This window comes from Platichthys flesus, chromosome 24 (assembly GCF_949316205.1).
Source record: "Platichthys flesus chromosome 24, fPlaFle2.1, whole genome shotgun sequence".
NCBI classification, from domain to species: domain Eukaryota; kingdom Metazoa; phylum Chordata; class Actinopteri; order Pleuronectiformes; family Pleuronectidae; genus Platichthys; species Platichthys flesus.
In genome coordinates, this window is record NC_084968.1 from 9,481,144 (window position 1) to 9,504,106 (window position 22,963).

At 36.5% G+C, this 22,963-nt stretch overlaps 1 protein-coding gene and 1 long non-coding RNA gene across 9 annotated transcripts in view; both read left to right on the top strand.

Moving 5' to 3' along the window:
* The window catches only part of elavl2 (ELAV like neuron-specific RNA binding protein 2), a 51,961-nt gene that overhangs the window by 18,868 nt on the left and 10,130 nt on the right, over nucleotides 1–22,963 (top strand). For 3 of the 8 annotated variants that reach the window (XM_062383842.1, XM_062383840.1, XM_062383841.1), the window contains exons 4-8: nucleotides 2,190–2,293; nucleotides 4,381–4,534; nucleotides 5,798–6,023; nucleotides 6,695–6,733; nucleotides 8,790–11,922. In XM_062383842.1, coding sequence (XP_062239826.1) covers nucleotides 2,190–2,293; nucleotides 4,381–4,534; nucleotides 5,798–6,023; nucleotides 6,695–6,733; nucleotides 8,790–9,120 — 854 coding nt within the window. In that variant the 3' untranslated portion in view covers nucleotides 9,121–11,922. Of the gene's footprint in view, nucleotides 1–2,189; nucleotides 2,294–4,380; nucleotides 4,535–5,797; nucleotides 6,024–6,694; nucleotides 6,734–8,789; nucleotides 11,925–22,963 lie in introns of those variants that run through there. The other 5 variants (XM_062383843.1, XM_062383845.1, XM_062383846.1 and 2 more) reach the window with 4 other exon arrangements.
* Nucleotides 16,713–17,088, top strand: LOC133949830 (uncharacterized). The gene is made up of 3 exons (XR_009920193.1): nucleotides 16,713–16,840; nucleotides 16,878–16,962; nucleotides 17,002–17,088. It is a non-coding gene; the product is annotated as an uncharacterized LOC133949830 (long non-coding RNA).

Below are 22,963 nucleotides of genomic sequence, written 5' to 3' on the forward strand. Positions count from 1 at the left end.
AGAAGTGCAACAAAAAACAATATCGCAGTATGACCAAACATTTAGTTGTGTTTCTTTTCAACTGCAACCTGATCTCTAATATATTTGAGTATTTTATTATTATTGACCTGAAATGACTCGTAACTAAAATTACTTTGGTTAAACTTCTTTTGTGCTGTCAGCAGGCAACATTTTTGAGAAACAGTCATGTCCATGTGTATCATTGCAGTCATGTTTGTCTTGTATACATAGGTAATTGGACATAATGTTGAGTCTAATATTAGTTTCACTGTGTCTTCTCTTGGATTGGATTAATGATGAGTCCCACCAGCATATTTAGAGAAACTGTTTGGCACAGCTCTAAAGGCTCTAAGTATCAGCGGTGATCTGATTCGAAATAATTGGTCGTATAAAATCTAATTTATTTTTACTTTAGGAATACAAATGTACTGAGCTGTAATGGGTGCATTCTTAGTTCTCCAGCTTCTACTAGATGTCTTGTCGAGGTCTATTTTAGGTAATTGCAGCCCTTAATTGATTTTCATTTTCATTCTGCTAAAACTGCACAGGTGTTTGTTGGCTGTTCTTTATCTGAAGCTTATAGTGTGTCCATTATGTGGCAGCATGTATTGAATGAGTTTGGTCACATTTGCAAACTTAAGGGTCTAGAACCAGTTGTTTTAATCCCAGTATTGCGTCATAAAAGGAGACAGGTACAGTACAAGCTGCAGATCATGCCCAACAACAGCAACTCACCAGCCTGCTATTATGAAGTCTGCTGTAAAACGAGTCTATTTAGAAGAAATCCTTTTTAACTGATAAAAGCCTGAAGTGGGGCAGGAAAAACTGACTTTAGACTCAGTATGGGGGGGAAAGTAACCTTAATGTTATTCAAAGCCTCCAAGTCATTTCTGAGAAATGATGCTGTGATTTAAATTCCAGCACTACATAAAACCCCATCCCCTCCAGTCTCTGTTGCTTTTGTCTCTCCCTTGGCCCCGTGGCAATGGATTTAAGCCAACCTAAATCTGCGTACTGGTGCTACATCAGATGCTAAATAATCACCAGAGAGATGCATGCTTCCTCTTTGCTTTAAATGTTCTCATCTTGGCTGCTGCAGCAGCGGCGGCTTACCTTTTGTGTTGTTTTCCTCCCACCACGGGCAGCACCAGTCTTTTAGTGGAAGCTGGGTGCAGTTGTGTGTAAGTGCATCCCAGGATGTCGCCACTACTCCCCAATACTGGCTGAAAGTTGTTTGTTATGGCAACATATTATAGGCCCTCCCAGTTTTAACAGCAGATGTAGCAGATATTAGACGTTCCATAGGAAGACATCACTATACGGGCGTAGCGTGCCACATGCAGCAGAACATGCTGTTTAGCCTCCAGGCTTTAAGTATAGTGTCATTTCACCAGCTTATTTCAAAGGCTTGGCGTGTTTCTCTGGGCTATATCAGTCCCACAGATGCAAGGTGAAATTAAGTTTATGAACTTCACTTAATCACAGCTGAGCAACCCAAGAGAGCAGTGACTCATGATGGAAGACAGATAAATCCAGTATAAGGCACATGCATGGTAAAGCTAATTTAATGGCAACGCTGTGTGCTGCATTTGACAGTTATGGTGTCTAATATCATACTAATGTGTGTTATTTCAATACACGTTTTTTTAAATGTACATGTCTCAAATTCTAACTGTCACAATCAAGTTTCTTATGCACAGTATTAATATTCTCAAGCTGCTTGAGCCGGTGAACTTGACCGGCAGTGCAATTGCGCAGAGACCCAGCAGTGTGGGTGGAGGAAATTGAATTGCCTCTGTGCACATAAAGAGTGGGTGTCAATCTTTTGTACATTTTAGAGATAAACTGTAGAGAGAGGGGAACACGCTGCACCTCGGCTACTGTCTCAGATGAGTTGGATTGGAAGTTGAGAAACTGCCTTTTTTTAATTTAAAACATTCTCGTCAAAGAGTTGGTTTGAGTATTTACTGTAGGCTTTAAGCATAATAGACGTCTGACCTGTATAAGGAATGGAGACCTACTGTGCATGTGTTTTCTACTATTGCAGACACTGTATTGATTTTGCAACATTTTTTTATTGTAAAACCGCATTGACGTCATTCACCAATTCATAAAAAAAACATTTTATTTTGATATGCTACCTCAGTGCTGCCTGACGATGGATGTGTTGTCTGGTTCTTCAATTGCAGGGCAGAGCCTTGGCTATGGATTTGTGAATTACGTGGACCCGAAGGATGCAGAAAAAGCCATCAATACTTTAAATGGCTTGAGACTCCAGACCAAAACCATCAAGGTAAGACATCTTCATTTTCAATTTAATTTAGTCTCCAGTGAGCGATCTCATCGAACATATTCATTTTAAACCTGCAGAAATCTCTTACCCTTCAAGATCATCTGCAATAATACCATTCGTGTGTATTTAGAGTCGAAGCATAATTGGGCTGGAGAACTGTCGGGTGGAGAGGGAGCCTATTGTTAATCTGGGCACAAGCAGCTTTGCCTGGGCCTCAAGTAGAGCAGAACTGTTTCTATGGTTGCATGTGCAGTAGCACTGCTGTATGCCTTTACAGGGAGGTGGCTGCCATTAGCAGCCACCATCAGGCAATGTAGCACTCAATGTGCTGCTGGAAAAACTAATTTGCTTCATATAATGCAGCAGGATTTGTGGATGGTGGAACCGGATTATTAGATGTGATATTATTTCACAGTGGCCTTACAAGGAGATGGCCAGATCCCTTTTTACAATGGACAGAGGATAGTGGAGAAAACTGTTGCCTAAAACACATGTTACAGAAAATCTTGTTTGACTAGCACCAAACTTAAAAGCATAATGCTTATTTCACTGTTAGATATAAATGTGAAGATATAGCATGTTATATTAGAAGATGGGAGAAATTCTGGACCCCATCTCTTTCATCAAACACATCTTTCTCTCAACCTGGGAACAGTTTTTGTACAGCACACCTCCAAAATCTGCTGGCTGCTCTGTCAGAAGTGCAAATAAACCTCAGTGAGGTACAGGAATATACTTTGCAACTATTAGTTCAAATGAAGTGTGGGGGGAGTTGCCTTGCTGCGGGCAGGGAGCTTGAGCGTTTGCGTTCACTTTGTCAGTGTCCCCTTCAGGGCGAGTTTTGAGACGGGTTGACCAAGTCGAGTTCCTATCGATCTGAGGGCACAAGAATTATTTTTGAAGGTTTATTTCAAGTGAGGGCTTTTATTTGTTTAGATGTAATCCATTACATAAGATTTCGGAAAGGTAATTTGTGTAAAACCATTAAATGTGTCTGACTCTGTCATTAAACCTCTGTGGCACTATTCAGGTATTTGGAAGTCGGGTCACAAAAACCTGCAGCCATTTCATGGAGAGAATAGCAAGATACAGCAGACTCTTCTTTCATTCTCTCATTTATGCCTTTACAAAACCACCCTCGATCCATATTTTCACATTAACTCTCGAATCTTGGCGGAATTGGGTCCTGGGTGTTATTGTATAAATGTCTGAGACCAAAACTGCACGGTGCAGGGAGAAAAATGAATTTATGACTAACGGTGGGGTGTAACTATGTATTGATCCGAGGGACATTGACGAATCTCTGGTTCCCCCCTAGGTTTTCTATTACTCTGTTGCATTTATGGACAAATGATGATTTATGCTGCATGTTTATGTTGTCTGGTGCCGGGGTGGGCTCTTCAAATAACTACTGTCTAAAGACGCAGGAATGGCAGAGATTAGTTTAAGGAGGTAGACACGTTGCTGTCTAGTATTTTTCAAGAGATGTAAATTAGTTTTTGGGGAGTTAACCAGACAGGCCTGATGCTACATCCATCTTTGTCAGAGTTCCCACTGTGTTGATGGACAGAGAATGTGCCAGTTTCTAGGAAACACTGATTGTCACTGTCCATTTAACTGATAAGTTTTGTGCGGAGAAAAACTGACAAATAGACCATGGAGCAAACAAATTATTGCAGTGCAGCACCCTATTGTTGTCGGACATAAATGATTATAATAAAGAAATCCAATCTAAATGGGGAAGAGCTGGAATAAGCAATCGCATGAAAAGATATTTACTGTAGTCGTGATTATTTAAAAAAAAAAAAGCAAAAAGTTGATTGTGAACTTTGCAAACAGCAGTCAGCTCAACCCCTGTGGCGCATAATCTAAAAACTGCAAGAGTATTTTTCTGCATTAGGTTTTCGATTTAACTTTGAGCAAAAACGACTGTGGCTTTGATTGTGAACATATGTTTGTCTGAATAATTTGGATAAAATGCTTTAGATTCAGTTACATTTAGAAAAGTAAGGCTACCAGGCTAAACTGGGAATTGTATTTGTGGTAGGTGAGTTAATTACTGCATGTTTTGACGTGTCTGCCTGCAGGTTTCCTATGCTCGTCCAAGTTCGGCCTCCATCAGAGATGCTAATTTGTACGTTAGTGGCTTGCCAAAGACAATGACTCAGAAAGAACTGGAGCAGCTCTTTTCTCAGTATGGACGCATCATTACCTCACGCATTCTGGTGGACCAGGTGACTGGTGAGTACAAGATGGCAGCTGTCACACAGAGCAGTTATATTCTCATTCTCAATGTGGAAGCAAAACCCTCATTAAACACCAATAAACCATGTTTCACTGGGATGTTTTTCATATCTGCTGCTGAAACATGGTTTTTCAGGCATCTGTCATGGGAATGTTTTTCTTTATTTCTCAAAAATCAAGCCAATAGCTTCAAGATAATTCATTATATAAGTTTAACATTGTTTTAAAATTTTGTGATTCAGCTGAAGGAAAAGGGGAAAACGCAATTACCCCCAAAAAACGCTTTTGCTCACTAACTGATTCAAAGTTACTCCCGTTAATTTTGATATGATGAATCTCATGGACAAGCAAAAATATGTATTAAACCCTATGGGAACACACCTTAAATCAAATATTCTGTGAAGTAAACTGCAGTTTTTAACAAACAAAGCAGATACTTAACAACAAATTTGCAACAAGAAGTAGTCCCACAAGCAACTCGACTGGAGTGATGGATCTCTTTTTGACCTGGAAAAGGTTGTGAAGGTCAAGGCTCATTCACAGACAGCCGCAAGAAACGGGACCAGGAGCAAAAAGGTATGCATGGGTGTCCCAAGAGAGCAGTAATGTTAAATAAGTTAAAGAAATAGTTCTGGAAGGGAGCTAATGATTTTAAGAACTTTGCATTATTACCCCAAATAGCTAGCTAACATTCAAAAGTAATGTAGTAGGTAGATGGTAACGTTAATTAAATCTATTTCTCAACTGCTCAAAATATTTGCAGCAGTCAGTGCTTGTAATATAGCTGTTTAATTTACAGTGATGGGTTTCCTTCTGTTTTCACCTCTTTCTGCTTTCTTGGGACGTCTGTGCATGTCACCATCTTGTCTTTTCCCTGCTGCCCGCCAATGTCCCGTAATGCAAACGCTTCGTGTTGCTGCTCATTCAAAACTGTTCTCTTCTGTTCTATGCTGAACATTTCTAATGTAAGCTCGGTGTTTACAGCTTTCCTTTTTTTGGTTCTGGTACTTTCTGGATGTGAATCACATTGTCTTAATGTCAGTATTACGTTAATTATGGTTGTAAAGCATTGGCCGACAAATTCACGAAATGCTGCTTCAATAAACAGTTTTTAAATTGGTTGATTTACCTCTTTTTATGGTCCAAAATGCTATTTGATAATGTTATTAATCAGATGTAAAATAGAAAATCTGATTAACAAATACAAAAACGAAATACAAAAACATTAAGCTAAAACTTCCAATTGTTTACTCTGCTCAGGTGTTTCCAGAGGGGTTGGCTTCATCCGTTTTGACCGGCGAGTTGAGGCCGAGGAGGCCATCAAGGGTCTGAACTGTCAGAAGCCGCCCGGTGCCACTGAACCCATAACAGTCAAGTTTGCGAATAACCCGAGCCAGAAGACGAGCCAGGCCCTGCTGTCCCAGCTGTATCAGTCGCCCAATCGAAGGTACCCAGGACCCCTCGCACAGCAGGCACAACGCTTCAGGTAAAGGGGGCACACCAAAAAAATTTAAATAAAATAAAATTAGAGCCAAGCTTATTAACACTGCCGGTGATGTAAAGTTGGACCCTCTGGGCCTTTTTTGAAATAAGCATCTAAATTGTCTCATAGCAGTATAATGACAAATTCTGTGTTGGAGAATCATCAACACTGAACAGAACTATTCACCCCCATATCCACATTTTCAACTTTGCTGTGTTCCTCCTGTTGCACATGTAGGCCTACGACACAATTAGGATTTTTAACACACATGGAAATAAGATGAATAATACTCTGGTGGATATTTCAGTGGGTGGTGGGGAACCTTTTTTACGGTTGGCTTATTGTAATGCATGTGGGAATTTATTCTTGATTCAATGATTGACCTCACAGGTCTTCAGAAAAAAATCTCTATGTGAAAATTGTTTTTTTATCTTGCACCTTCTATATGAACTGAATGGCTCCTCTCTGCTGTATTGTGTAGGTTGAATATTGATAGAGAAATTAAATAAGGTTACAAAGACCCAGTCTTAAGATTATTTGAGTGGAACCATGATAGGAACAGAACTATTACCAATCTCTATCATCCTGTAAAAAATGCATCATTCACCTCATTAAAGAAAATACTTTATTTAGGTAGAAATTAATGTACGTCTGGTGTGTTTTGTTTCTTTAAGGTTGGACAATCTGCTGAACATGGCCTATGGAGTCAAAAGGTAAATAGATTTTCCTTGTAGATTTTATCGGCTGCTTTAATTGATCCTGAGTGAAAATCAAAGCTAACATGAGGGAGCTGATGGGAAACATCTTTGTGTTTGTTTTCCTGCAAGAGCTCTTAGCAATATGCGTAGGTAGTGAGCACTGCACTTATTCAATATCAGGTTGTTGATCAAGCAAATAAAGGCTTTTGTGTGCACACATTAGTGAGGATGCAGCCATCCAACCTTTCTTCTCTGGATACAAGGGTTGAGAGGAATCAGTCTTTTATTTCCAAACATCAAGTTTGATTTAAACATCGATTAATAAACTTTGTGAAAAAATTGGAATTGATCGATGCTATCGTCAACAAAACTCGGCCTAGTCTCTATCGGACCAAGATCAGGATTGGACTGAGGCATCCCCTTACCCATTAGTGCTCACTGCAAAGAAATAGATCAGTCATTAAGTAGATTTGAGTGACTCAGACCATTTGATGTAAATATTTAGTGTGTGCCAAGTGGGTGTCACTTAAGATTATCTGCTCCCCTGACCTGGTAAAATCAGTTCATGAAAACTCAATTATTGTGGCCAACGCCAATTTGTGGTATCAATAAATGCTGATAGACATAGTGAAAGTGTAACTCTTGTTGGCCTGTTTATCATAGTTAGAAGTTGTGTGTTATCAAATCCACATTGACACACTCCCACATTGATTGTAAAGAGAACATGTTGCATAAGCCCCTGGTGGCATTGAAATCAAGGACCTTGTGGATGTGAGGGGGCAGTGTAACCACGGAGCTCCCATGCTGTGTGTATTAGTAACTGAAACAGCATATTTCACATTTGGACTTTCAATAATGAATTCTCTCACAGGCTATAGAATCAGTAGCGTCTTGACTGAGCTGCTCAACACAAACTGTCTATTTTCTAAATGAGCACAAGCATGGTGGTTTTTCAAACCTACCAGTATTAATGCTGTAGCTGTATATTTGATGACTGTTATGTGTCTATTAGCAAGACACTTGTACAGTCTCATAATTTCCAGTCATTAGTTGTATGCCCTAAATTTGACTGGTGATTATTTAATGTGTCTCTCTCTAAGATCAGGTTATTGACGGTGATGCAGAGATGTGCTTTAATCTCAATGCAATGTCACAACATGTCTAGATTAAAGCATTGTCTACATAACAAAAGACACACTTTTACAATCTCTTTCTTGTTATTGCACAGAATTGCATACTTGTATTTGGAGCTCCCCACTCTTACCTTGATCTATTATGGACAGGCCTGTCCTGTTTTAAACTCTGTTGCATCAGGCGTCTTTCAGGATTCACCAGGATACCAGTTTGTCAAAGCTGAGTTTTATGAGAATGCCTTCCTCGGGTATAATTTTAAAGTCCAGTCCCCTGAAAGCTCAAAAGCTCAAAGGCCCATCGCCGGCGACAATAGACTTGTGATTTCTTTTCTGCCCCGCTCATTGGCTCTCCTTGGGTCCTTGATGCTGGGAGCACACCTGTCATGGTCGATGTTCCCTGAGAGGCCAACTGGAGCAGCTAATCTTACGTGACACCTGCTGCAATAATTCATAGGCTTTCCTTGCACTTTGAATTTTGTTGCTTCAAACTGCAAAACCACATTTACCAAAGGCCAGGACTTTTCCTCTAGTCCTGACGCAGATTCACAACTTTAAAACTAATAACACTGAGCTCCAAATTACATTGATGTTATTTATAGAGATTACTTATTGATCTATACATGCGTTCCTTTTGGAAAATAAGTTGGTCACAGAAAAAATGCTTTATTTTCTAAAATGTCTTGGAAAACTGGATTTAATCTGGTCATTTTAACTGCATTCAGAATGTCTGCTGAGCCTTTAGTCTGGATGATGCTGTTTTATAACTTATCGCCCATGATTAATGGATAAAAGTGTCTGAAATGAGTGTAAGCACTGTAAGAAAATAAAGTGTGGCCCGTGCTGATCCATTTGGAGACTTGTTAGATTCAGTCAGGCCTGTTGTTTTGCTCTTATTGTGGATCTTGCCTTGAACCATATTATTCTTTTGTATCTTACAGCAGGTTCTCCCCGATGGCCATAGATGGGGTGACCAGCTTGGCTGGCATCAACATCCCAGGGCACGCGGGCACTGGCTGGTGTATCTTCGTCTACAACCTGGCTCCAGATGCAGACGAGAGCATCCTGTGGCAAATGTTTGGGCCGTTTGGTGCCGTCACAAACGTCAAAGTTATTCGCGACTTCAACACAAACAAGTGCAAAGGATTTGGTTTTGTCACCATGACAAACTACGACGAGGCGGCCGTGGCCATCGCCAGCTTGAATGGATACCGCCTCGGGGACAGAGTGCTGCAGGTCTCATTTAAAACCAACAAAACACACAAAGCCTAAAACCCACTGAGATTGTTTCTAGAAAACTCAGCAGAAAATGGAAAAAGAAAATGGAAGCGTATCGACCATAACTTTCTACATTAGTAAAAACAGCTTTGTAAGTGAGTGTTACGAAGAAAAACAATATTTAGCGTCCAACAATGTGACACTTTTTCTTTCTTTCATTGCTACGCTTTGAATCTTAATATACTTTAAAAACAGGAAAAAAGTACTGCAGGTTTCTGCCTGTGATGTTGACTTCTCTTGCTGTCCTTAAAGATGGACCGTCTAAAACTTTACTATAGGTTTTGTCATTTTGTTGCACATCTGCTTTGAAACAGTCTTGTAAGGTTATGTGCCGTGATTTTCTTTGTATTTTTTTGTGTCCTGATTTGCCTTAGGTGCGTTATGCCTTCAGTGGTTAGCGAGTGCTTATTTTGATCTATTTGCGGTTTTGTTGATTTTGCAAGTATTCCGTTTATTGTAATATGAGTTGGTTATCGGTTGGCTGCATAATGTCGCTTATTGTAAACTTAACGGATAAAAGACAAAAAAAAATTCTTAAGCAGTACCTTGCCAAAGAGCTAAGAACCTCTTTGATGTGGGTTTAAAAAGCATCTATTTTTATAAAAAGAAAAATTTGGAGAAACTTTTTACTGGACCTGGAACAAAATATTTTGACTTGGATACTTTGAGAAATATCTTCATATGACACCTTGTGAGCTTTTGAACTTTACAAGAAAGTTTGCAGTGGTTGAAATTTCTGGAGAGATTTATGATGTAAAAGATACATTTTGAGATCTTTGTATTATCTTTAGAGTATAGAATCAATGGCAGTGCTGGTTTCATCTGTAAAATCATCTTTGGGTCCCCCGTCATTCTGGTTGTTACGACTAGCAACTCGCTTTCCGATTTGATTTGGAAACGGACAAAAATACCAAGGTTTATTCGCAAAAAAGTGCATGCAAAATTATAAAGTGGAGATGTCTTTCAAGGTAAATGGGGGATAATAATCAGTTCTTCCTAAAGGATTCCCTTCAGATGGAGCACATGGTGTTTGTGGTGTACCTACGATGTATCATTGGACTGATTTTGTCTAAATATTGACCAATAAGGGTTTTTACATACTTTGTATGAAAGGGTGAGGACAGCCAATGAAGGCAGCAGCTTAAGAACGTCTGAAGAATAGATTGGAATACTCCTGAGCCTTGAGCTATGTAAATAAGTCCTTTTTTATGTTGAGTATTTGGCAGACTTTTTTTTGTTCTCGTTTGGACTTCATTGGAAAGTGTGATATTAATATAACGTTTTTTCTTTCATGGAGTATGAAAGGTATTTTCATTTTAGGATATTTACCTTTTTTTAATTTCAGGGCTTTTTTTTCTTTGTTTTTTTTTTTGAAGAAAAAGTTTTCTGTTGTCCCATGGACTAGCATTACAGTGCGTCGAATTTGTTGTTTGGTCTGTAGATAGTCTTGCTTCGTAAAAAAGGTATTAAGAAACTATAGACATTTGTTTTTGTTTTTTATATATAAACATTATAGATATATATTTATGTGGTAAAGAATGGATATAAACCACGGTTTTGAACAATTTGCTTTTTTCTTTTCTTTTCATACTCATATATATATAAATATACGTAATGCATATAACCTGTCTTTAAAATCGTAAAAAGGTGTATATTGCTTTATTCACTTTGGGGGAAGGTCAGTGAAGCAGTTCCATTAACGAAAAGCAAAATTGGTTGCAGGAGTTTGTCGAAACAACATCTAACTCATCTTGAACAAACAGCGGCTGGTCAAGCCTTAGATGCACTAAATACTGCACCTGCATCCTGCTTGTTATTTAAACCAATTACTAGTCATGCTTCCCCTCAAATGAGCAGTGTGCTATGCATTATATAATTATCTTTGCAACTGCTTTTTCTTGTTTATCTATTCCTTCTTTGTGTTATTTGTAAAAGTTAAACTTTAAGTCTAGATGAGTTGTGATTCTTGCTGCTGTGGGGTTGAGACATTTTTCATGCCTGACCGAATATTGATTTAAAAAAAAAAAAAAAGTTTCTTTTTGTAATTTCTTCATGAGGATTTGGTCCTGACAAATTGTGCCGATGGTCCGACATGAAAAAATGTTGCCTCCCACCCCAATTCTTAATATGAGAATGATTATTTATTTGAAGTTGTATAGTCTGACTCGGTTCACAGCATTTTTGGAATAGAATATCTTTTTGTTGAGTATTTAAAAGGATGTACATGTTATTTACTTTGTGTTTGGATACTTTGGATTTTTCCATGTTCAGTACATCAATAAATAAGTTGAAGGGCAATGCATCCCATCATTCCTTCTTGTTTGCAAAAAAGTATTGTGTACACCTTACATTTCAAATGTCACATTCACCACTCTGTTGTCAAATTTCAGTAAGTAAAACTGTTTTGTTCAAAGGTATAAATCTACTCATGTGGTAGAATGGTTCCATGCTTTTGGAAATATGCATTTAATACCTTTACTGTCTCTACAGTAAATATGTTTCTTTATCCTGGGAAAGCTCAGGATAAAGAAACATGGAGCCTTGTTCGAATTACGTCTTTATCTTAAACCTTGGCTTGATGTTTTCTTGTCTTTACGCAAAGCTCTCATGTCTGCGGCTTCACATTCAACACATGACTGCATCCTGTCAATTTACAAGAATCATTTCCAAAATGACTCAACCACTCTTACACGATCACTATATTTTATTTGTCAACTTAAACTTTGAAACAAATGCATGAGAAAATGCTCAAAGAAGATATTTTTTCTTGTTTTGCATGGCAACAGAGCATGTAAAAGAATAAAGTGCATCTAAAAAATAAATCTGTTTTCAACGGAGCTCAGCAGATAATGTGGTCAGAGTCCAGGTGCTGGCTTGAATGTGTCGTCAGTGAGCGGTGCACAGCTCAAAGGAAGTGACCGATGTAGATTATTGATTTTGTTTTTATATCTTGTGTTCTACTTGAGGCATGTTAGGGGCATTGCAAGCACGCAGATGGAGTTGAAGACACTACACCGCCTTTTAGTAAAGAAAGCTGCTCTGACGTACTCTCTCTCGGGGGTGGGGGGTGGGGGGAGAGGTTCCGGCATATTGCTCAACTTAATGAAAACAATATTTATTGCATTCTCCAGATAGGGAATCAGCTCGAGAAGCTTTCAGCCTCCCTCCAATATTTAGTGTTTACTGTGCCATTAGCCTGCAAGTTAGAACAGCATTAATCTTTCTTGACAGCAGTTTTTATTTATGGAATTAGTGGCTTTTGCAGTTCAATGCATCCCATATGTTTACATTAAGACTGCACTGCTCTATATGTTGAGCTTTACTGGAAAGACATGGATGTGAGCAGCTTTGGCTAAGTGACAGGGTTCAACATGGGATAAGGCTTTAGCTGTTTGAGTCGTGGGTTTTGACGAGTGACGTCTTGGCAAAGGCCAAACTATTAAGTTCTGTGTTGTAATAGAAGGAACCCAATCAAAAAGAACAAGGAGTGTTTCCTGTTCTACTCAAAAATAATTATGCAGATGTGTAGCGTTATATTTTATCCATTTAGATTTATAGGTATACAAGATGAATGTATCTCAAAATTGTACGCAAATTCATTTCATTTTTAAACTTTAATTTACCAGCACTGACCACAATACTCATTCTGGCGTGTGCTCTCATAGGTTTTATTTGATCAAAAAGCACTGAGATGCTTTTCTGTTCACCACAGTTGTAAAGGGTGGTTATCTGAGTTTCTGTGGCTTTTCTATCAGCTCCAATCCATCTGGTCATCCTCCGTCTGAAAACACCTTCACATGGACACCACTATTCTGACATTAACATCGAGACAAACAGTAAAGTAAACAGCATCTTCTGATGAGGTCATACTCAAAATATGCAATCATCAAATTAAGACATGAAGTATTTTGACCTTAGTTGCATTATGTTGACATGCATATGTATTAATCTCATTATTAGGGCCCGAGCACTGACAGGAACTGACAGACGGTGAGACCCTATTGAAAGGATTATTTTTTAGGCAAATGAATTGGCTTTTTGAGGGCTTTAACATGCTCAAATGTATGTGGCGATTTCCAACAATGTGGCCCTATCCCCCCCCCACATCTGAGTCTGTATTAATGATGAAAAGGGTCACGCAGATGGTCCCTCTATTAGCATGCCACCCATTTGCTGCTCTGACCCTCGTACCCGCCCCCTTGCTACTGTAGAGCCTGACATACTGTAGCATGGTATGTAATGAGACAGGAGATAAATAAAACATGCTTGTACATTTTGTCCAGAGATGCTGATGTCAGCGGGTGCACGTAAACACATTTGCATACGGCCTGTCTGCCGAAGTGATTTATGGCCCACCAGGTTTTCTGTTAATCATTTATAGTTTGCATCTTCCCTCCTGTTCAGATGCTCCCGCGTCACTGAGACACACAACGGCCTTTTTATTCTCAGGCTTTTCTCTGATTGTGGATTTTAAGAGCTTGTTAATACGATAATAGGAGTTTTGTTGTTGGCAGCATGATTGTACTTTTGAGACAAAAACAACATTTGTAGAACAGCAGAATTCTACAAATATAAACGTATTACTATGTGGGGCAGATAAAGTAAAATAACTTTTACACTTCTAGACCTAAAATATTAAATATTTTTTACAAACAGTGGCTTCGGGAGGGAAGTTTAACTTTCTTTAGCATTATGCCCACAATGCTTACCAGATTTGATAAGTTTACCCTCAATTCCAAGTTTCACAAACTTCACCAATCATGTTATTGTGGAGTTTGTCAAGTGGCTTCATTCTTTATCTACACCGGCAGATTGACAGGTGTAATCTATGAGTTAAATCCGGATTTATTTGTTTATATAAACTGTACATTTTTAAGAGCCCATTGGAAACATTTTCTCAATATGTGTTGAACTAGACACATGTGGATAATAGCACATTTGTTTTCCAGAACAAGGTTAACACCATCAATGATGCAGTCCCCCTCCCCCTCATGCCTCTCTTGAGCAGACATTGTGTTCCGTTTAGAATCTGGCCTTGCAGTCCTCACTTTGAGTCAGAATAACATTTACAGATTTCATTCATCATGGAGAAAAAGATGTTCACAGATATTTTTGGTGATGTTCCAAAGGAATCACTTTGAAACAATGAAACATTTATCATTTGTCTTTATTTTCAGTCAAGGATATCAAACCACATAGTAGCAACAGTGCAAAGATTCATCAGTTAATGTCTAAATCTAGTATTTGCTAAATTACCATATACTAGATTTAGTTTACTAAATCATTAAGCAAGTCCTCAAATGGCATAGACATGTTTGAAATGGTATGAAATTAGCTGTGCATCTCCAAAATATCAAAATAAAGCATCAACATGTTGAAAAGACATCCTGGTATACTTAGGCACATACATATTATAGTATAATAAGACCAAATTAGTATTGTAAGGCAAAAAAGTCGTTGCAGCAAAGGTATGCATTTCTGCCTGTCACAACTCTAATGGCAGATAATCCTTCAAGATGTTTACCCTCGTCAATGCTGCTAAAAAACTTTAATCTTGATGTTTTCCTGCACTTGACATTGCATGTCTGTCCGTCCTGGGACAGGGATCCCTCACATGTGGCTCTCTCTGAGATTTCTATGTATTTTTACCCTGTTAAAAGAGTTTTTAAGTAGTTTTTCCTTACTCTTGTTTAGGGTTAAGGACAGAGGATGTCTCACCATGTTAAATCCCTATGAGACGAATTGTAATTTGTGAATATGGGCTATACAAATAAAATTTGATTGATTGATTGATAATAGCTGCAGAGTCAGTAAACTGAAGTGGTGACGCAGCAGAAGGGAAGACTCCCTTCTGCCCCCTGAAAGTAACCCTCAGATCCTTTCTCCTTCCCTCTTTGGGTAGTTCCTTCTGAGCAAGATCCAGAAGCGTCCTGGCTCCGGCATCCTCTGCTTCTACCTGGTGATTCCGAGGACCTTCAGGAATAACGGGGTGGATTTTCTATTAAAGCCTCTGCAGCCAGCTTCCACAGGTCCACTTAAAAAAGTAATATGATGCTTTTTTATTTTATGGTTATGAATCAGTAAAAAAGTCATAGGTTAGTATGTTGTTCAAAAACGGATTTAAAACATCATAGGTTTGTATGCCGTTATGAATCAGTAAAAAAGTCATAGGTTTTGTCTGTCGTTCGAAAACAGATTAAAAACGTCATAGAACGACATATTGGTATGTCGTTCGAGAAACAGATTAAAAAAAGTCATAGGTTTGTATGCCGTTATAATTCTGTAAAAATGTCATAGGTTTGTATGTTTTTCAAAAACGGATAAAAGTCATGTTTGTATGCCGTTATATATCGGTTATGAATCAGTTAAAAAGTCAAAGGTTTGTATGTCGTGTGAAAACACATTAAAAACATCATAGGTTTGTATGCCGTTATAATTCTGTAAAAAAGTCATAGGTTTGAATGAATGACCTATGTAGTTATAAACATCATAGGTTTGTATACCGTTCGAAATACGGATTCAAAAAGTAATTTTATGCCGTTATATATCGGTTATGAATCAGTAAAAAAGTCATAGGTTTGTATGCCGTTCGAAAACAGATTAAAAACGTCGTAGGTTTGTATGCCGTAATATATCGGTTATGAATCAGTAAAAAAGTCATAGGTTTATATGTTGTTCGAAAAAGGAATAAAAACCTCATAGGTTTGTATGCCGTTCGAAAACGGATTAAAAACGTCATAGGTTTGTATGCCGTTACAATTCTGTAAAAAAGTCATAGATTTGAATGTCGTTATAACTCTGTTATAAAGTCATAGGTTTGAATGTCGTTCTAAATCTTTAAAAAAGTCATACGTGTCGTTCTAAATCTTTAAAAATGTCATAGGTTTGTATGTTGTTCGAAAACGGATAAAAATGTCATAGGTTTGTATGCCGTTCGAAATACGGATTCAAAAAGTAATTTTATGCCGTTATATATCGGTTATGAATCAGTAAAAAAGTCATAGGTTTGTATGCCGTTCGAAAACAGATTAAAAACGTCGTAGGTTTGTATGCCGTAATATATCGGTTATGAATCAGTAAAAAAGTCATAGGTTTGTATGTTGTTCGAAAAAGGAATAAAAACCTCATAGGTTTGTATGCCGTTCGAAAACGGATTAAAAACGTCATAGGTTTGTATGCCGTTACAATTCTGTAAAAAAGTCATAGATTTGAATGTCGTTATAACTCTGTTATAAAGTCATAGGTTTGAATGTCGTTCTAAATCTTTAAAAAAGTCATACGTGTCGTTCTAAATCTTTAAAAATGTCATAGGTTTGTATGTTGTTCGAAAACGGATAAAAATATCATAGGTTTGTATGCCGTTATAATTCTGTAAAAAAGTCATAGATTTGTATGCCGTTACAACTCTGTTATATATAACTACATTCAAATCTATGACTTTTTTACAGCATTTGGTTTGAGATTTTGATTTGCAGCATGGCAAATCAATGCCGTTACAATTCTGTAAAAAAGTCATAGATTTGAATGTCGTTATATATTGGTTATGAATCCGTAAAAACGTCATAGGTTTGTATGTTGTTCGAAAATGAATTAAAAACGTTAATAAAAACGGATAAAAAAGTCATAGGTTTGTATGTTGTTCGAAAACGGATTAAAAACGTCATAGGTTTGTATGCCGTTATATATCGGCTATGAATCTGTAAAAAAGTCATAGGTTTGTATGCTGTTATAATACTGTAAAAACGTCATAGGTTTGTATGCCGTTATATATCGGCTATGAATCTGTAAAAAAGTCATAGGTTTGTATGCTGTTATAATACTGTAAAAACGTCATAGGTGTGTATGCCGTTCGAAAACAGATTAAAAACGTCATAGGTTTGTATGCCGTTAAAATTCTGTAAAAAAGTCATAGGTTTATATGTTGTTCGACAACGGAATAAAAACATCATAGGTTTGTATGTCGTCTAAAAAGGCATTAAAAACATCGTAGGTTTGTATGCTGTTATAATACTGTAAAAACGTCATCGTTTGAATGCCGTTATAACTCTGTTATAAAGTCATAGGTTTGAATGTCGTTCTAAATCTTTAAAAAAGTCATACGTGTCGTTCTAAATCTTTAAAAAAGTCATAGGTTTGAATGTCGTTCTAAATCTTTAAAAAAGTCACAGGTTATGTGACGGGGAGACGAGACGCACGGACAGCTGCAAACAGCTGCAAACACCAGATTTACCAGATCTAGATTTCCATCGCATTAGTTTCCCTTTGAGAGTAAACGCTATTTTTTATATTTTAAAAAAGTCATACGTGTCGTTCTAAATCTTTAAAAAAGTCATAGGTTTGAATGTCGTTCTAAATCTTTAAAAAGGTCATAGGTTTGTATGTTGTTCGAAAACGCATTAAAAACATCGTAGGTTTGTATGCTGTTATAATACTGTAAAAAAGTCATAGGTTGGTATGCCGTTACATATCGGTTATGAATCTGTAAAAAAGTCATATGCCGTTATATATCGGTTATGAATCAGTAAAAAAGTCATAGTACTGTATGACTTTTTGAATGTCTGTTGTTTGTATGTTGTTCGAAAAAGGATTAAAAACCTCATATGTCATAGGTTTGTATGTTGTTCGAAAATGAATTAAAAACGTCATAGGTTTGTATCAATCAATCAAATTTTATTTGTATAGCCCATATTCACAAATTACAATTCATCTCATAGGGCTTTAACAGGGTGTGACATCCTCTGTCCTTAACCCTCAGCAAGAGTAAGGAAAAACTACAAAAAACCCTTTTAACAGGGTAAAAATATGTAGAAACCTCAGAGAGAGCCACATGTGAGGGATCCCTCTCCCAGGACGGACAGAAGTGCAATAGATGCCACGTGCAGGAGAACATCATCAATAATCAAAGTCTCTAGCAGCATTGATGAAGCACAGTCCCGGTGCGCGATCCACAAACCGTAATCCATGGTGCGGCCACAGAGGCCCTGGATCTGCGGGTTATCTGCCCTGTATGCCGTTATAATTCTGTAAAAAAGTCATAGATTTGTATGCCGTTATATATCGGTGAAGAATCAGTAAAAAAGACATAGGTTTGTATGCCGTTATAATTCTGTAAAAAAGTCATAGGTTTGAATGCCGTTCGGAACGGATTAAAAACGTCATAGGTTTGTATGTCGTTATATATACGCTATGAATCAGTAAAAAAGTCATAGGTTTGTATGTTGTTCGAAAATGAATTAAAAACGTCATAGGTTTGTATGCCGTTCGAAAACGGATAAAAAAGTCATAGGTTTGTATGTTGTTCGAAAACGGATTAAAAACGTCATAGGTTTGTATGCTGTTATATATCGGCTATGAATCTGTAAAAACGTCATAGGTTTGTATGTCGTTATATATCGGATATGAATCAGTAAAAACGTCATAGGTTTGTATGCCGTTATAATTCTGTAAAAAAGTCATAGGTTTGTATGCCGTTCGAAAACGGATAAACAAGTCATAGTCGACATACAAACCTATGACGTTTTTAATCCGTTTTCGAACAACATACAAACGTCGTTTGTATGTCGTTTGAAAACACATTAAAAACATCATAGGTTTGTATGCTGTTATAATACTCTAAAAACGTCATAGGTTTGAATGCCGTTATAACTCTGTTATAAAGTCATAGGTTTGAATGTCATTCTAAATCTTTAAAAAAAGTCATACGTGTCGTTCTAAATCTTTAAAAAAGTCATAGGTTTGAATGTCGTTCTAAATCTTTAAAAAAGTCATAGGTTTGTATGTTGTTCGAAAACGGATTAAAAAACGTCATAGGTTTGTATGTTGTTAAAAATACGCATTAAAAACGCATATGCCGTTATATATCGGTTATGAATCAGTAAAAAAGTTATAGGTTTGTATGCCATTCGAAATAGGGATTAAAAACGTCATAGGTTTGTATGTCGTTATATATCGGCTATGAATCTGTAAAAAGTTGTATGTCGTTCGAAAACGCATTAAAAACATTGTAGGTTTGTATGCTGTTATAATACTGTAAAAACGTCATAGGTTTGAATGCCGTTATAACTCTGTTATAAAGTCATAGAAACCTATTTAGTATGTCGTTCTAAATCTTTAAAAAAGTCATAGGTTTGAATGTCGTTCGAAAACAGATTAAAAACGTCATAGGTTTGTATGCCGTTCGAAAACGGATTCAAAACGTCATAGGTATGTATGCCGTTATAATTCTGTAAAAAAGTCATAGATTTGTATGCCGTTATATATCGGTTATGAATCAGTAAAAAAGACATAGGTTTGTATGCCTTTCGAAAACGGATTAAAAACGTCATAGGTTTGTATGCCGTTATATATCGGTTATGAATCAGTAAAAAAGACATAGGTTTGTATGCCGTTAAAATTCTGTAAAAAAGTCATAGGTTTATATGTTGTTCGAAAACGGATTAAAAAACGTCATAGGTTTGTATGTTGTTAAAAATATGCATTAAAAACGCATATGCCGTTATATATCGGTTATGAATCAGTAAAAAAGTTATAGGTTTGTATGCCATTCGAAATACGGATTAAAAAAGTCATAGGTTTGTATGTTGTTAAAAATACGCATTAAAAACGTCATAGGTTTGTATGCAGTTATATATCAGTTATGAATCATTAAAAAAATCATTGGTTTGTATGTCGTTCGTAAAACGGATTAAAAACGTCATAGTTTTTGTATGTCGTTCGAGAAACAGATTAAAAAAAGTCATAGGTTTGTATGCCGTTATATATCGGTTATGAATCTGTAAAAAAGTCATAGGTTTGTATGCCGTTCGAAACCGGATAAAAAAGTCATAGGTTTGTATGTTGTTCGACAACGGCATAAAAAAGTCATAGGTTTGAATGCCGTTATAACTCTGTTATAATGTCGTTCTAAATCTTTAAAAAAGTCATAGGTTTGAATGTCGTTCTAAATCTTTAAAAAGGTCATAGGTTTGTATGTTGTTCGAAAACGGATTAAAAACGTCATAGGTTTGTATGTCGTTATATATCGGCTATGAATCTGTAAAAAGGTCATAGGTCTGTGTGCCGTTATATATCGGCTATGAATCTGTAAAAACGTCATAGGTTTGTATGTCGTTATATATCGGTTATGAATCAGTAAAAACGTCATAGGTTTGTATGCCGTTATATATCGGCTATGAATCTGTAAAAAAGTCATAGGTTTGTATGTCGTTCGAAAACGCATTAAAAACATTGTAGGTTTGTATGCTGTTATAATACTGTAAAAACGTCATAGGTTTGAATGCCGTTATAACTCTGTAATAAAGTCATAGAAACTTATTTAGTATGTCGTTCTAAATCTTTAAAAAAGTCATAGGTTTGAATGTCGTTCAAAAACGGATTCAAAACGTCATAGGTATGTATGCCGTTATAATTCTGTAAAAAAGTCACAGGTTTGTATGCCGTTATAGATCGGTTATGAATCTGTAAAAAAGTCATAGGTTTGTATGTCATTCGAAAACGCATTAAAAACATTGTAGGTTTGTATGCTGTTATAATACTGTAAAAACGTCATAGGTTTGAATGCCGTTATAACTCTGTAATAAAGTCATAGAAACTTATTTAGTGTGTCGTTCTAAATCTTTAAAAAAGTCATAGGTTTGAATGTCGTTCAAAAACGGATTCAAAACGTCATAGGTATGTATGCCGTTATAATTCTGTAAAAAAGTCACAGGTTTGTATGCCGTTATATATCGGTTATGAATCTGTAAAAAAGTCATAGGTTTGTATGCCGTTAAAATTCTGTAAAAAAGTCATAGGTTTATATGTTGTTCGAAAACGGATTAAAAAACGTCATAGGTTTGTATGTTGTTAAAAATATGCATTAAAAACGCATATGCCGTTATATATCGGTTATGAATCAGTAAAAAAGTTATAGGTTTGTATGCCATTCGAAATACGGATAAAAAAGTCATAGGTTTGTATGTTGTTAAAAATAATATGCATTAAAAACGTCATAGGTTTGTATGCCGTTATATATCGGTTATGAATCTGTAAAAAATTCATAGGTTTGTATGCCGTTCGAAAACGGATAAAAAAGTCATAGGTTTGTATGTTGTTCGACAACGGAATAAAAAAGTCATAGGTTTGAATGCCGTTATAACTCTGTTATACAGTCATAGGTTTGTAGTCATTCTAAATCTTTAAAAAAGTCATACGTGTCGTTCTAAATCTTTAAAAAAGTCATAGGTTTGTATGTTGTTCGAAAACGGATTAAAAACGTCATAGGTTTGTATGTTGTTCGAAAACGGATTAAAAACGTCATAGGTTTGTATGTCGTTATATATCGGCTATGAATCTGTAAAAAGGTCATAGGTCTGTATGCCGTTATAATTCTGTAAAAAAGTCATAGGTTTGAATGCCGTTCAAAAACAGATTAAAAACGTCATAGGTTTGTATGTCGTTATATATCGGTTATGAATCAGTAAAAAAGACTTAGGTTTGTATGCCGTTATAATTCTGTAAAAAAGTCATAGGTTTGAATGCCGTTCGAAAACGGATTGAAAAGTCATAGGCTTGTATGTCGTTTGAAAACACATTAAAAACGTCATAGGTTTGTATGTCGTTATACATCGGTTATGAATCAGTAAAAACGTCATGTCGTTCTAAATCTGTAAAAAAGTCACAGGTTTGTATGTCGTTCGAAAACGCATTAAAAACAGTATTATAACAGTTTGTATGCTGTTATAATACTGTAAAAACGTCATAGGTTTGAATGCCGTTATAACTCTGTTATAAAGTCATGGGTTTGAATGTCATTCGAAAACGGATTAAAAACGTCATAGGTTTGTATGCCGTTACAATTCTGTAAAAAAGTCATAGATTTGAATGTCGTTCTAAATCTTTAAAAAAGTCATAGGTTTGTATATCGTTCGAAAACAGATTAAAAACGTCATATATAACGGCATTCATGCCGCCTATATATAACGGCATTCATGCCGTTATATATAGGCTATGAATCAGTAAAAAAGTCATAGGTTTGTATGCCGTTCGAAAACAGATTAAAAACGTCATAGGTTTGTATGCCGTTATATATAGGCTATGAATCAGTAAAAAAGTCATAGGTTTGTATGTTGTTCAAAAATGAATTAAAAACGTCATAGGTTTGAATGCCGTTATAACTCTGTTATAAAGTCATAGATTTGAATGTCATTCTAAATCTTTAAAAAAGTCACAGGTTTTTATGTCGTTCGAGAAACAGATTAAAAAAAGTCATAGGTTTGTATGCCGTTATATATCGGTTATGAATCAGTTAAAAAGTCATAGGTTTGTATTCCGTTCGAAATACGGATTCTGGTTTGTATGTCGTTATAATTCTGTAAAAAAGTCATAGGTTTGTATGTTGTTCGAAAACGGATTAAAAAACGTCATAATGCATTAAAAATACGCATTAAAAACGCATATGCCGTTATATATCGGTTATGAATCAGTAAAAAAGTTATAGGTTTGTATGCCATTCGAAATACGGATTAAAAAAGTCATAGGTTTGTATGTTGTTAAAAATACGCATTAAAAACGTCATAGGTTTGTATGCCGTTATATATCAGTTATGAATCAGTAAAAACGTCATAGGTTTGTATGCCGTTATATATCGGTTATGAATCAGTAAAAACGTCATAGGTTTGTATGCCGTTATATATCGGTTATGAATCAGTAAAAACGTCATAGGTTTGTATGTCGTTGAAATCTGAAAATGTCATAGGTTTGTATGCCCTTATGAATCATTAAAAAAGTCATAGGTTTGTATGTCGTTCGTAAAACGGATTAAAAACGTCATAGGTGACTTTTTTACTGTCCAAAAGCG